The sequence below is a fragment of the Branchiostoma lanceolatum genome, chromosome 19 (assembly GCF_035083965.1).
Source record: "Branchiostoma lanceolatum isolate klBraLanc5 chromosome 19, klBraLanc5.hap2, whole genome shotgun sequence".
NCBI classification, from domain to species: Eukaryota; Metazoa; Chordata; class Leptocardii; order Amphioxiformes; family Branchiostomatidae; genus Branchiostoma; species Branchiostoma lanceolatum.
In genome coordinates this window covers 8,610,855-8,626,227 of record NC_089740.1, presented here as the reverse complement: position 1 = coordinate 8,626,227, position 15,373 = coordinate 8,610,855, and the positions used below count along the sequence as shown (strand labels likewise).

At 42.7% G+C, this 15,373-nt stretch overlaps 1 protein-coding gene and 1 long non-coding RNA gene across 10 annotated transcripts in view; one reads left to right on the top strand and one right to left on the bottom strand.

Annotated features, from left to right (window-relative positions):
• Positions 1–15,373, bottom strand: part of LOC136425051 (leucine-rich repeat-containing protein 23-like) — a 28,683-nt gene that overhangs the window by 1,786 nt on the left and 11,524 nt on the right. Inside the window, exons 2-3 of the mRNA XM_066413802.1 lie at positions 915–1,089; positions 343–552 (exon numbers count right to left, since the gene is read on the bottom strand). Of these exons, the coding sequence (XP_066269899.1) occupies positions 343–552; positions 915–1,089 (385 nt within the window). The remainder of the gene's footprint in view (positions 1–342; positions 553–914; positions 1,090–15,373) is intronic.
• On the top strand, positions 2,482–12,876 carry LOC136425069 (uncharacterized). 9 transcript variants are annotated; one of them, XR_010753971.1, is made up of 7 exons: positions 2,482–2,829; positions 3,183–3,268; positions 4,066–9,727; positions 9,764–10,963; positions 11,010–11,078; positions 11,223–12,152; positions 12,224–12,876. It is a non-coding gene; the product is annotated as an uncharacterized lncRNA (long non-coding RNA). The 9 variants fall into 9 exon arrangements; XR_010753968.1 differs by having other exon boundaries at positions 4,066–9,878; positions 10,025–10,963; XR_010753967.1 differs by having other exon boundaries at positions 4,066–10,066; positions 10,182–10,963.

Sequence of the window (15,373 nt, the reverse complement as noted above, 5' to 3'; positions counted from 1 at the left end):
TCACTCTACTATATCCAAATAACTACAATCAATCAATCATTCGCAGGCATCAGTGTCTGATTTATGGCGGTTGCAGACATCAATAGGGCTCGCCAGGCTGGTCTGCTCTCGGCATAGACCCTCCAGTTGTTGCTGTTGACTCCCAGCCCCTGGAGCGTGTTGAAGATCTGGTCTTCCCATCTTCCTCTAGGGCGACCACTCTACTATATCCAAATAACTACAGACACACACCAATGCAAACAACAAACCAGAGTGCGCAAGCAAAACATGGGCCCGAAAACAATACCTCCATTTTCAAGGAGGTATTAAACAAGTATTACGAGCTCAGTACGGTAAACCGACCAGGTAGAGTTCCCTCAGGGAGGGTAGGCACAGTCCCTCGGTGCTCTCCAGCCCATTGCCCCGAAGCTCTAGCGTGGTCAGCGCCCGGAGCTTACTCGGGTCCAGCCCGGAGATCCTCTGCAGACGGTTTCCCGTCACGTTCAGGATTCTGAGCTGAGGATGGCTCAAGCCCTCCAAGGTATTGATCTGATTGTACGCAAAAGACGCCACCTACCGGGAATGATAAAAATCGCAGCATTTATGTGGCGGCTAATTGACGGAAAGCCAAGCAATAACTATCAACGGTGAAACGTTTAGTGCAATTTTGACTTGAATTGACCTCTTAGGGTCTTCATTCATAGGTACGGATAAATAACGGTCATGGCCTACATCACTGCATTTATGAGGCGGCTAATTGACAGAAAGTCAAGCAATAACTATCAACGGTGAAACGTTTAGTGCAATTTTGGTAAAAATTACTACTTTTAGGGTCTTCATACATATAGATAGGGGAAAATAACGGCCGTGGCCTACTTCAAAATTGAATACAAAAGAGCTAGACATCTTGAAAAGCAAGCGTTTATCCAACGAACCTGTAGAAAAAGCCTCTCGTCCATATTGATTTTAGTGAGCGGGTTTCTGTCCGCCTTGAGCCAGAGTAGGTGGTTCATGCTGTTCAGCGGAGACAGGTCCGTCAGACGGTTCCCGGACAGGTCCAGGAAACGGACATGCACCATGTCACTCAGGACACTGATGTCCGTCAGATCCCTAGGAAATATGAAAGTGACTTTGTTATTCTGTAAATTCTGCCACTGACGTAAGATAAAAGTCCATCAGACGGTTCCCGGACAGGTCCAGGAAACGGACATGCACCACGTCACTCAGGACACTGATGTCCGTCAGATCCCTATAGGAAATATGAAAGTGACTTTGTTATTCTGTAAATTTTGCCACTGACGAAAGATATAGGTCCGTCAGTCCGGACAGGTCCAGAAAACGGACATGCACCATGTCATCCAGGACACTGATGTCCGTCAGATCCCTAGGAAATATGAAAGTGACTTTGTTATTCTGTAGATTCTACCACTGACGAAAGATATAGGTCCGTCAGTCCGGACAGGTCCAGAAAACGGACATGCATTAAATCTCTAAGAACACTGGGGTCCGTCAGATTCCTAGGTAAACAAATGAAAATGCATGTGAATTCGGTGGTTTTACGTTCGTGGTTTTCGTGGTGATATCTTTACCGCGAACGTAAAACCACTGCGAAAATGTTCAGTCTGTCTACTGCCCGTCTACCGCGTTGTTTCAATAGCGAACTTGAAACCACCGCGAACTCTCCATTTTGTACGTTCCGCGAACTTAAATCACCGCGATCAGTAACTTCAACTTAAATACATTTACTTTGTTGTGAAGATCCTAGAAAGAAGCTTTAAAAAAGTCCATACAATGGATGTGTTGCCCTACCCTTTAAGATAGTGGCATTTAAACTTGTTTCGTTGGAGGCCGAGGGCATTAGCCTTCACAAAGTCTACTATTGTTTGAATACATGGGAATTAGTACTGCAGCGCACAACCGGTACGTACCCATTCATAAGACTGCATCCATACCACGTGTAGATAGTATTTATGTCACTGGCTTCTTTTGATTATGCAATATCTAACTCTACTTGCAACTTGGTAACTGACTAGAAAATATATATTTTGATAGCCTGAATATGCCGTAGATTGGGTTGGACTTAGAAACTGGTCAAAACCTAAATTTTACACAAACGGTTCAGAAAGAGAATTGGGGGGTGAAAACTCATATCTAGAGTATGGATGCTCTTACTGTAATCTCTAAGAGTAGATGACGTCAGTCACATGCTTTACCGTGTCCTCGCCGGGGGGGGGGGTGTACGTGTTCACGTAACACGGAGTGGACGGACAGAAAATGATGAACAATATAACATTTGACTACTCTAGTCTTAACTACTGACACTATGCTCTATGCTCAGAGTATTCGGAGCGCACTCCAAACCCGAGGTTAGAAATGCTTGTGTAAAGCAAGCCTTAGGCAGGGTTTCTTTTTTTATTTATCAGTGTTACACTTGATTTTCTTACTTTGAGTTGATAAGGTTAAAAGGTCACGAATAATCAGAAAAGGATTTTGATGTGAAGACTTCGTCAGCATGTCTTTAATCAATTATATCTTCGTGGCCGATCAGAGACGCCCCTTGCCTTAATTACCTCACGTGATATTCAAATTTCCCGCCGCGATGACGTCAGGTTCACCAGGTGTTGCATTCCTGCTGTAGCGTGGTCCGTGTGCACGACGTGTCCAAAAGTTCCAACTTTCGACACACAAAACTTGCAATTTTCTCACATTTTCGCGGAGATTTGTCCACAAAAATTGCGGAGAAGGGCTTCTGGAATACCATGGGCGAGAATGGCCGGGAAAGCTTGCGGAAGAGCTTGGAAGGGCGGTCGGATGGCTTTGGATTCAAACTGGTGACGCAGAACCATACAGGTAAGCTTGTAGAAAAATTTTCTTGGTGTTTTCGACGAAAAGCGTTAAGATTTATCAGCAAAGAAATACAGTGTGGTCGGCAACTCGTGTCTTGTGTGTTTTTACCGTATAGTTAAAACTGGACATAACAAAGGTGCCAAAAGGCTTAAGCTTGTGAAAATAAAGCGACGTTTTGGAAATTGGTAAAAACTAGGGCGGAGAAACTGTACTGGAAGTTTTACAGCAGACATTTTAAGCTGAGGCATTGAGGATTGATGGTCAACAAGTGTTTTATGGTAGTCACACATTCAACGGTATCATTTGATGTAACGTTACATATATTCATGGGATATCGTCCTTATTTTTCGCCGCAGTCATAGCTGGACACACACAACCTGTCTCCCTCTGCAACGCGAAGCCCGGACAAACAACACTGATTCTTCATTTTCCAGCCAAACAAGTAAGTAAAAATTTATATTGTGTACATTCTTCATTTGTTGTGTAGTATATGACAGCGAGCGTTTTCGACCACGGTTGGCTATTTATTTTGCTATGTTGTAGTTTGTAGAAGTATACTGCTAGTGTATTTTTCTCTTGTATGATACGTCATAACACGGACTTTTTTGACGACTCTTTTACGACGGTTTGAGCTTGGTGAGGCTGTAAATATCAAGACAGGAGAAGCCTCTTAGTGTGTCGGCAAAAGCGCCACTGTTGATAGTTTGTTTCATTAATATCACGAACGTTTAACGTTAAAATCGGAATGTTGAGCGCAGTGGTGGGTTGGAGATACGCACCTGGTCATTTGCATAATTATGTATGAGTGTAAACACGTAAATAGCGCCATTCATTGTGTGTTCCCATGACGTAGAAAGGTTTGTAAACCTACTTGCCTTTCACAGTCCAGTTTTATTGGCCTATTTGCCTATCTGATAGAATGGTTGAATTTTCCATGTTAGAATATGCAACCTGTACGGCTTATTGCTGCTGTTATTGCCTGTGGCCGTGCATAGAGCGCATCCAGTTACGTGATCCTAATTTGCATACAAACTTCAGTGGCGATATTGTCATGGCAACAAAAACTGTCCGCCATATTGTTAACATTGAAATATCAGAATACAGTGAAACATTTGAGCTATAGGTACGGAATTTACAGATGACGCCACATTAATGCGCTCTATTGCGTTTTCCTTATTGACATTTGATGCCTTTACCGAAGCTAGAATTTTGAGACTCCTGTTGTGTTGTTTACTTCAGGTCGTCAGAGTAAACCCATCGGATAGATGAGAATGTGAGCGCCCTCGCCCTCCCCACCACTCACTGATGGATTTCCGAATCTGCTGCATATGCATGATCCCCTGGATGCCATACAGACTACAAAATTAATCTCCAAGCAGCTGTAAGGATCCGGCTCATTCTCACTGACAGTGGTTCCTACCTGTTGCGATATCTTTTGTTATCTTCTCTAGTATCGACCTTTTGTAGTCATTAGTTTCCTCCGGATCCTTACATCTGCTTGCAGATTATCTAAATCAGGTCAGTTAAATTTCGAATTCCTTTAATTTCTATCCATCACAATCTTTCCCCAACTTATTATTATCACTACTTCTTTTCCCCACCCCACTCCTGCTTGCTCCACACCCCACTCCCGCTTGCTCCCCACACCACTCCCGCCTGCCCCACACCCCACTCCCGCTCACCACCCCCATGCTAACATGCAATGCACCGAGAACAACATTCCCTCGGCCCCTGCGCATGCGACCTCGTGTGAAGCTATGTAATGTACACGTGGACGTGCGAGCTTATATACAGTAACTCCGTACAAAGCAGACATGTTTATCGATTTAAAGCTTCTATATAGTAGGTTTTGATAATTTGAATGCGCTCATGCAGCAGTACCGTTTCAACCCATATCTCAAGAAGTTGTGAACAGATTTTTTATATTTGGTATGTAGGTAGGTGTTGACAAAACAAAGACCAGTTAAGAAATTTTAGAAATGTATGTGACGATTGCTAGATAATAAAGAATATACATGTACAAACTGTCTTTGCAGACTTTTATTTTACACTTAAGAGGCTACGAGATACGTTGCACATTCTAATGCATCGTACCATTGTAAAAAAAAGTTGTGTGCACACCAAGGCGTCGGCTTCTTTCATCATGATGAATGTGTTATATGTACATACTTTTATTATATTCATATTGGTGCTGAAGCGGTTAATTATTTCAACATCCCTTCCTGAAGCCTGCAACCCTTGCACGATGAGCGACAACAGCGGGGATTCGAACCCTGACCTCTTGGTCCAGAGGCAGGGCCTCAACATTGCAAAATACGCATTCGCTGACCTTTGACATTGATCTTTAACACAGCATCACATCTACATATACATCTATATGTCTCAGCAGTCATTGTTAAAAGAAAGTAAAAAAATCCTAAGACATTTCATTTGTCTGATGAAGTTTCTGAGAAAGCGGTGGTATATCTGAAAGTAAGATACTCTCAAATTCAATCACATTTTGGACTTAGAGTTCTAGTTGAATGGAGATTCTGTGGTAGAATTCAAAGTTAGATCAAAACAGCTTTTCTAAAAGCAACTTCCATGTCAATCTGGTTTCTCTTCGATTTACCACTTACAGGCCTTTCGCCATCCACTTAAAGGCCTCCGTTACCTGTTTTGATTGTGGTTCCAAAATCAGCTAAACGAAGAAGAGTATAACGAAAATTTAGAAAGTAGAGGATACACGATGCCTTCTTTATGATGTATAGTGTTTTTCACAAACATGCAAATCAACTTGCTGAGGAGTTCAATCGTAAGGTGAAAGAAAACAGAAAATGTCGGTCACGTGACTAGTGCAGGGGATTCGGTCTCCTGGGTTACAGTACCGGGATGGACCCTGACTGTGAACATTGCCTTGACAAATGAAGGGAAAATCATAGGCGGAAGATTGTGCAGTCCTATAAGATACTTGCCTTCGTTGCGGGTGGTTCTGTCGAGTCATATTCAAATTGTACGCCGTTTTCTTGTCCGTGCAACGTTGCTAGAGTTTAGAGCCATGGAGTAGAGTGATCATATCTATTGCTGTACATTTCAACAAACGCAGGGGTTATCACCATGAGTGTGATTGGGACAATGACCCTCCCAACAGGCCATTATTAAGGGCCTAAAGTGCAAACAGATTGGACTATTGTACACCACCGAGTCCTGCATGGACGAAGTCTGAACTGAGCGGACACCCAAATTATATGCCTTGTTAATTGGACTATGACGCTGGTGTGGGTTGCTTGCCCGAAGTGAAAATTAGTTTAAAAGGCTTTGAATAGCCTTGCAACACACCAGGGCCCCTTATTCCCAAACAGGGGCTTAAATACATAGTGTCGGCGAGGGGAACGTCAGAGCAAAGCTCCGAGGCATGGTGGTGTAGTTTGCACATAATATGACGAGAGAGCACAGCCCCAAAATGTTCCAATGTTGATGTACAGTAATAAATATGGTTACTGTCTCTATGGTTTTGATCGCTAGCACGTTGCACGGACACGAATACGGTGTACGATCTAGGTATGAGTCTTCAGAGCCCCCTCCACGGAGGTAGGTATTTTCTAGGCTACACTATCTTTCTCTTATATTTTTCTCTCATTTGCCGATGCGACGTTTGCCGTCTGGTTCGTTCCCGGTGTTATAACCAAGGAGGTTGGATCTCTGCACTGGTTACTTGCCTGGTCTTATCTGTTTTCTTCCCCCTTACGGTTTTACTACTCAGTAAGTTGATTTGAATGTTTGTGAAAGACTATGGATTGTAATAGAGACATTTTATGTTCTGTACTATCTAGCTTCTCGCTATGCTCTACTTTATTAACTTGGTTTATAACCACAATTGAAAGTAGTAACTTAAGATTTTTGTAGGAGTAAGATCTGTATGAGTCATGAGGTAAATTGGAGGGAATTGTGCCATGTTTTTGTTTCAACCAAACCTATTTTGACCTCAAACACTATTTTTCTGAAAACAAAAAAAATACACGGGGAACAAATGATGAGTCTAGAACAAGTTTTCTTAGCTCTTCCTTGTGTAGAGCAGCCAAATAAGTCAACATACACTTGACTCAACACTAGCTAGCCGAGGGCCTGCTGTAAACTTCTATGATGAACTGCAAGTTTGTGTGAAGTCATTTTTGTTTACAACGCAGTGATTCGAATTCGCCACGAAATTGTCATATGCAACAATTCTTAATAAAGATGTGAAATAAAGTGAATGGACATTATAGTTTACGTTTTGTGCCCTGAAGCATTTATGAATGAATTATTCAATGTATGTACATATGTTTCAGCTGTTCTGATAATAAAAATCCATGTTGTGGACTTCGATTTGATTTCACATGTACCTATAGACTGCGGTTATTTCAACAACGTTCCAACTTGGACAGCAAACTTCAGTGTATGCTGATATATAAGCTATATTTGAATTCCGAACCAATAGTTTTACGATTCTATATAGTTTAAAGATTGTGAGTTTAAACACTGCATCATCCTACTGTGATTATAAGGTGGTTTATAATTATCATTGGTTCTGTAACATCTTAAGTTGGTACCTGCCAGTTGGAGGGGGTATGGCTGCACCAGTACTAGGGGAGCCTATGAAGGGTGGTCTGACATTTCTGTCTGTTTTAGCTCACCCAAACAGGTAGGCAATTTGATGTTATCATTAGGGAGGATCATTTGTATATGTAAGTGTAGGCGCACTGTGTGCACGCAGTAGTTAGTATTATTAACTTTCACAGTAGACTAGCTAGATAACATTTTCGATTCCTATGTATTTCCATGTACTTGTTTGTCTGCAATTAGCCTTCGGGCATGAACTTGCAATTAAGTTATTATTAGTATTAGGTAATGTGTGCTCTATTGATGGTGATGGGCTGGATCTCTTCCAGAGTTGAGGGGATAGGCTCCCTCTACCTCCCTAGCCTTGTCGGGCAGGTACCCAATTAAGGTCATGGAAGTGTTGTTGTTTGGGCAGGTACCCAATTAAAGTCATAGATGTGTTGTTACACTTGGTTTGGGCAGGTACCCTATTAAAGTCATGAAAGTGTTGTTACACCTGGTTTGGGCAAGTACCCAAGTAAAATCATTGATGTGTTGTTCCATTTGATTTGGGCAGGTACCCAATTAGAAAGAATCAGTCAGCGGTAACCGGTGCGGTAACTTGCTGTGCATTGGCCATCAGTGAGCGCCCGGAAATAAGTGGTGCTCCAAAACTGGATAGACGGTTAGGCTGTTGTTAGCATACTGTGCTTTTAACCCCTGTTAGATGGTGAGAGTCCGCGGGACAGCGAGTTCTAGTACTGGCTTGGTGTGGTACGTGCAATCGGAACGATAATACGGGCGACAGTTCCACAGGCAGGGTGACTTCGGGTCAGGCCTTCCGGGTAACCGCCGGGGTGTCCAAGACTACGTCTTGAAGGCAGTGGAAGTTGATGGGTCCCAGCATCTGCAGGCGATACCGGATCTCATAGCCCACATTATTATCGTTCAGCCAGTCAATGAAAAGTCTGTCCTTGTGTGATACCTTGTGTTGAACCCTGACTTATCGCGCCGAGGGCAGTGGTGGTCACAATAACCCAGGCAGTCTGTGGATGGTACCCCACGGGTCGGGAGGGCTTGCCCTCCGCGGCAGGCGGTACCGGGCTGATTTGCTGGTTGCGGCATGGTCCCCTTGTCACACGTGGGTCGGCTTCACCCTAATGGGCGCCTCAGCGGTTAGCCTTCCATCACGACGTCCTCACTGGTACACTCCGTTAGGGTATTAATTATGAATGCATTGAAATAGTTGTAGCTCACGGCCTCACTGTACCGGGGAGTGTCGAGGTGGTGGGGCTGTAGTGGCGGATCGCACAGCAATGTGACTTGTGGGAACGTGTGAAGGCGATCGTCACACTGGGCGGCTTCGGCTCGTCCGCCGTGCGGTTGTCGTCTGCTTGTGCACCACTGTCGGTCACCTAAAGCATGCGAGCTAAGGGGGTGACCAGGGATCCTATTCCTCTTCGAAGCAGCAGTTTTGGACCATTGTGACCGCTGAAAACTGCTCGGGGAAAGGGAACCCTCTCGGTTTGCGTGTGGCACCTGAGCAGATCGTCCATGGTGGGATGAGGACGACTCCCTGGTTGCCGTACGGGGGTGCTTTCACTCGTGCTTTCAGGGGTGTGGCGTACAGTCGGCATAGGATTAGCTTTTAGTGATTAGCTTGAGGATGGGGGCCTAATCTGTGGCCCTTATGGTGAGGTCGTTATTCAGGCACTAATGTGCCATGTAGGGTTTTGGCTGTTAGTCTTGCGGCGAGTGCGGAGTAGCCGTGGTGGAGCGAAACCACTTGTCACTATGATTCACAGCCGCACAGCAAACTATTGTCCTGCACTGATTACCTCAGACTGATTCAACGATTCAAACGGATGTGAAGGCAGATACCATCTTAAAGTGTTGTTCCTTGTTTAAATGGTAGATACCGTCTTAAGATGTTGGCTACGTCTGTTTGAAGGCAGATACCGCTTAAGATGTTAGCTACGTCTGTTTGAAGGCAGATACCGCTTAAGATGTTAGCTATAGCTGTTTAAAGGCAGATACCGACTCAAACCGTTAGCTACGTCTGAATGCAGATACCGACTTAAGATGTTAGCTTCGTCTGTTTGATACCGTCTTAAGATGTAAGCTATGCTTGTTTAAATGTAGATACGGACTTAAGATGTTAGCTACATCCAAAGGCAGATACCGTCTCAAGATGTTAGCTATGTCCGTTTGAAGGCAGGTACCGTCTTAAGTTGTTATAGCTATGTCTGTTTGAAGGCAGGTACCGTCTTAAGATGTTATAGCTATGTCTGGTTGAAGGCAGGTACCGTCTTAAGATGTTATAGCTATGTCTGTTTGAAGGCAGGTACCGTCGATGTTAGCTGTGTCTGTTTGACGGCAGATACCGTCTTAAGATGTTAGCTATGTCTGTTTGATACCGTCTCAAGATGTTAGCTATGTCTGTTTGAAGGCAGGTACCGTCTTAAGATGTTATAGCTATGTCTGTTTGAAGGCAGGTACCGTCTTAAGATGTTAGCTATGTTAGTTTGAAGGCAGATACCGTCTTAAGATGTTAGCTATGTCTGTTTGATACCGTCTTAAGATGTTAGCTATGTCTGTTTGATACCGTCTCAAGATGTTAGCTATGTCTGTTTGAAGGCAGGTACCGTCTTAAGATGTTATAGCTATGTCTGTTTGAAGGCAGGTACCGTCTTAAGATGTTAGCTATGTTAGTTTGAAGGCAGATACCGTCTTAAGATGTTAGCTATGTCTGTTTGATACCGTCTTAAGATGTTATAGCTATGTCTGTTTGAAGGCAGGTACCGTCGATGTTAGCTGTGTCTGTTTGACGGCAGATACCGTCTTAAGATGTTAGCTATGTCTGTTTGATACCGTCTCAAGATGTTAGCTATGTCTGTTTGAAGGCAGGTACCGTCTTAAGATGTTATAGCTATGTCTGTTTGAAGGCAGGTACCGTCTTAAGATGTTAGCTATGTTAGTTTGAAGGCAGATACCGTCTTAAGATGTTAGCTATGTCTGTTTGATACCGTCTTAAGATGTTAGCTATGTTAGTTTGAAGGCAGATACCGACTTAAAATGTTAGCTATGTTTGTAGGCAGATACCGACTTAAGATGTTAGCTGTGTTTGAAGGCAGATACCGACTTAAGATACAAGCCATGTTTTTGTTGCTTTTTTCCAGAATAAAGATGTGTTTTTGTCTTTTTCTCCACAGGTTTGTCTGTGTGTTTCTGTTGCTTTTCCTTCCAGAATGAAGATATGCGTTTTGTCTGTTTCCCCACAGGTTTGTCTGTCTGTGTGTTTCTGTTGCTTTTCCTTCCAGAATGAAGATATGCGTTCTTGTCTGTTTCTCCACAGGTTTGTCTGTCTGTGTGTTTTTGTTGCTTTTCTTCCAGAAGGAAAATATGTGCTTGTGTCTTTTTCTCTACAGGTTTGTCTGTCTGTGTGTTTCTGTTGCTTTTCCTTCCAAAATGAAGATATGCGTTCTTGTCTGTTTCTTCACAGGTTTGTCTGTCTGTGTGTTTCTGTTGCTTTTCCTTCCAAAATGAAGATATGCGTTCTTGTCTGTTTATCCACAGGTTTGTCTGTCTGTGTGAAGATATGTGTGCTTGTGTCTTTTTCTCAACAGGTCTGTGTGTTTTTGTTGCTTTTCTTCCAGAAGGAAAATATGTGCTTGTGTCTTTTTCTCTACAGGTTTGTCTGTCTGTGTGTTTCTGTTGCTTTTCTTCCAGAAAGGAAGATGTGCTTGTGTCTTTTTCTCCACAGGTCTGTCTGTCTGTGTGTTTTCGTTGCTTTTTCTTCCAGAGTAAAGATATGTGTGCTTGTGTCTTTTTCTCCACAGGTCTGTCTGTGTGTTTTTGTTGCTTTTTCTTCCAGAGTAAAGATATGTGTGCTTGTGTCTCTTTCTCCACAGGTCTGTCTGTCTGTGTGTTTTTGTCGCTTTTTCTTCCAGAGTGAAGATATGTGTGCTTGTGTCTTTTTCTCCACAGGTCTGTCTGTGTGTTTTTGTTGCTTTTTCTTCCAGAGTAAATATATGTGTGCTTGTGTCTTTTTCTCCACAGGTCTGTCTGTCTGTGTGTTTTTGTCGCTTTTTCTTCCAGAGTGAAGATATGTGTGCTTGTGTCTTTTTCTCCACGGGTCTGTCTGTCTGTGTGTTTTTGTCGCTTTTTCTTCCAGAGTAAAGATATGTGTGCTTGTGTCTTTTTCTCCACAGGTCTGTCTGTGTGTTTCTGTTGCTTTTCTTCCAGAAGGAAAATATGTGCTTGTGTCTTTTTCTTCACAGATTTTTCTGTCTGTGTGCTTCTGTTGCTTTTCTTCCAGAGTGAAGATATGTGTGCTTGTTTCTTTTTCTCCTCAGGTCTGTCTGTGTGTTTCTGTTGCTTTTCTTCCAGAGTGAAGATATGTGTGCTTCTGACTTTTCTCCACAGGTTTGTCTGTGTGTTGCTTTTTCTTTCAGATTGAAGTTATGTGTGCTTATGTCTTTTTCTCCACAGGTCTGTCTGTGTGTTTTTGATGCTTTTCTTCCAGAAGGAAAATATGTGCTTGTGTCTTTTTCTCCACAGGTTTGTCTGTGTGTTTCTGTTGCTTTTCTCCCAGAGTGAAGATATGTGTGCTTGTGTCTTTTTCTCTACAAGTTTGTCTGTGTTTTTGTTGCTTATCTTCCAGAGTGAAGATATGTGTGCTTCTGACTTTTCTCCCCAGGTTTGTCTGTGTGTTGCTTTTTCTTTCAGATTGAAGATATGTGTGCTTTTGTCTTTAACTCCACAGGTTTGTCTGTCTGTGTGTTTCTGTTGCTTTTCGTCCAGAGTGAAGATATGTGTGCTTGTGTCTTTTTCTCCACAGGTCTGTCTGTGTGTTTTTGTTGCTTTTCTCCCAGAGTGAAGATATGTGTGCTTCTGACTTTTCTCCCCAGGTTTGTCCGTGTGTTGCTTTTTCTTTCAGATTGAAGATATGTGTGCTTTTGTCTTTTTCTGAACAGGTCTTTCTGTGTGTTTTTGATGCTTTTCTTCCAGAAGGAAAATACGTGCTTGTGTCTTTTTCTCCACAGGTCTGTCTGTGTGTTTCTGTTGCTTTTCTCCCAGAGTGAAGATATGTGTGCTTCTGACTTTTCTCCCCAGGTTTGTTCGTGTGTTGCTTTTTCTTTCAGATTGAAGATATGTGTGCTTTTGTCTTTTTCTGAACAGGTCTGTCTGTGTGTTTTTGATGCTTTTCTTCCAGAAGGAAAATACGTGCTTGTGTCTTTTTCTCTACAGGTTTGTCTGTCTGTGTGTTTCTGTTGCTTTTCTTCCAGAATGAAGATATGTGTACCTGTGTCTTTTTCTCCACAGGTTTGTCTTTGTGTACCTGTTGCTTCTCTTCCAGATATAAGACGAACCCTTTAAATGGATATTTTGCACCAAAATGCTCCTTAACCAGACACATGCAGACCTCGGCGACCTGGAAGTGACCAGACAACTTCGGGACTTCTGATCCGGCGTGTGAGGGAGAAGACATCTTCGGGACTTGGCACAGAGGCAACGGCGCTGTGAAGAACTTCCGGCAGTGATTCTTCTTTGTGGCATTATATAGAAGTCAATAGACAGAGGTAGCTTAGGCTTTAGTAGTTAAGACTATGGTAGCCTAGACTTTGTTAGCTTAGATTGAAGTAGCTTAGACTATGGCTTCGAGTCTTCTGTACAGAAGTCCCATTAAAATTTGTTCAGCTCCTTTGAAGCTAGCCATGCTTAAAAGGCTTGGGTAGAGACTCACACTAACACTAACATTCACATTAACTCCTTTGACTAACCCTCAGCACTTACACCTAAGCCTAAGCCTTTTGAGCTGACCCAAAATAGTTTTCCTAATTCTTCATAAAATGGGGTTTCTATGCATGAAGACTGTAGTTGTTGCAATTTAGCTAGTATTTATGACAGGTTAGGTTAACTTTACACTCTTGTAGGTCTTTAGGGCTAGGTACTTATAGAATTAGTTTTCGGAGGTAGGGTACAAACATTGTGGAATAAAAATTGTGGAATATTGTGTTCATGTAAATTTCGAGATAATGTTTCAAATGCCAGAGTGGCACAGCTGTACACTTGACGATCTTGTGCTTTGTCGACAACTGCTACTTAAGGCACGATTTGAACCCAGTTTCCGTTTGATCTCTATAGTTTAATGGATTGAACTGAATGTGCGAATGATTGTATGAATGTCCTGGTCGCCAAGGTCATCATCGAATGCCACCTCCAGAAGCCTGCATCACCATACGCCACTCGGTGTGTCCTCCTTCAGCGTTGGTAACTCGACTGTGTTGCAGTTGGCCTGTATGTATGTATGTATGTATGAATGAATGAATGAATGAATGAATGCGATTTTGAATAAAGATAATATCTATGAGTGTATGTATGCATGCGTGCATGCTTGCTTACTTCTGTGTATGTTTTATGCTTGTGGGTATGTTTCCATGCTTGCTTGTATGTATGTATGCATGCTTTTATGTATGTATGTATGTATGAGTGCAATGAATACTCGCATGCATGCTTGTTTGCATATATCTATGCTTGTATGAATGAATGCAGGCATGCGTTTATGAATGCACGCATGCTACTATGTATGTATCTCTGCAAGCTTGTATGTATATGCGTGAAATGAATGTGTATGTATGTATGCATGCTTGTATATGATTATGTATGCATACTTGCGGTCATCGAACGACGTTGGCTCGTGTTAGATCGTTGGCTCGTGTTAGATGGTTGTGAATAAAGAACTTTGCTATCCAGGACGAAGGTTCCCCTCCATCTGCTTGGAGGGTAGTGCCCCTCCCCCACACATGTGTTTCTAGTTCACATAAAAAGCTATCACCATTATTCCACAAGGCAAGACCATACCATGTCCAAAAGATACAAAAACCGGAAATTCTACTGCAATGCCAAGGATAATTGTAAGGAGGCCCAAACTTCACATTGAGGTTTGTCTTATCAAGAGGTTCTTAAGTTATGCTGACGAAAAATATTCGGAAACACAAACACACCGACAGACTGAGAGGCAGACACAAAGAGAACAATACCTTCATTTCACGCCTTCGCGATAACCAGACCTCCCCACGGAGCAGGTTTGATTTTTGCCTTCTAACGAGAGATTTATGGAGTGGTTTACAAATACCACAGTCAGCGCGAGTGCGCATGCCCGAGGACGTGAGGTGATGTACCTTGACACTCTAATCTGCTTTTCGCGGTCAAAAGCTCTTTGATATTATATGGGCCACAAAGGTTCGATATTGCAGTGTTGTAAGTTGAAAGTGATGATGAAATGGCACAGTCAATAGTTTATGAATAGAATAAATCTTTATTCCATATCATACACATCTTGAAAACATAGTACATGTGACTTTTCCGCCCCTAGTGGTGCAGTTTTGGTGCAGTGTACTCTCCAAGCAGACTCGTGGGTCTGGATGGTTTTTAACGTATTTTTATGTGTTTTTGTCAGGATTTCTATTTTGTCCTCTTTTAGTTATGTCAGCCATGCCTGAACTGAACCAGCTGGACCCACACCTCTGCTTGGAGAAAAGTGGGTGCCTCATCTGTTCATTCTGTTCATTCTGTTTACATGACCTTACACTGTCCCATGCCCCATAATGAAATTCAGTGGGTTAACAAACTGTCCTTACTAATTATGCAAATAAGCTCCTGATTTGCATAACTAGTCATTGATTGTGTAAAGTACCATCTGAGCTCTCTACATACCAAACATCATGACGATCTGTCGACCCCTTCTCAAGTTATTCGTGTCCGAATGTCAAAACAAAAACACCCACTGTAGTTCTAAACAAGCCGCTATGTGGCTAGGGGGCCACATTAACAGAACTTACTTTCTGTGGCATGAATTATCTACCACACAAAAATCATGACCATAGCACTTTCAAAAAAATATTCCCCTAAAATTTTTAAGCTTCGCTGCAGTACCTTGGGTACCCGCTAGAAGGCCCATTATCGAACTTGACCTTCCTTTTTGTAA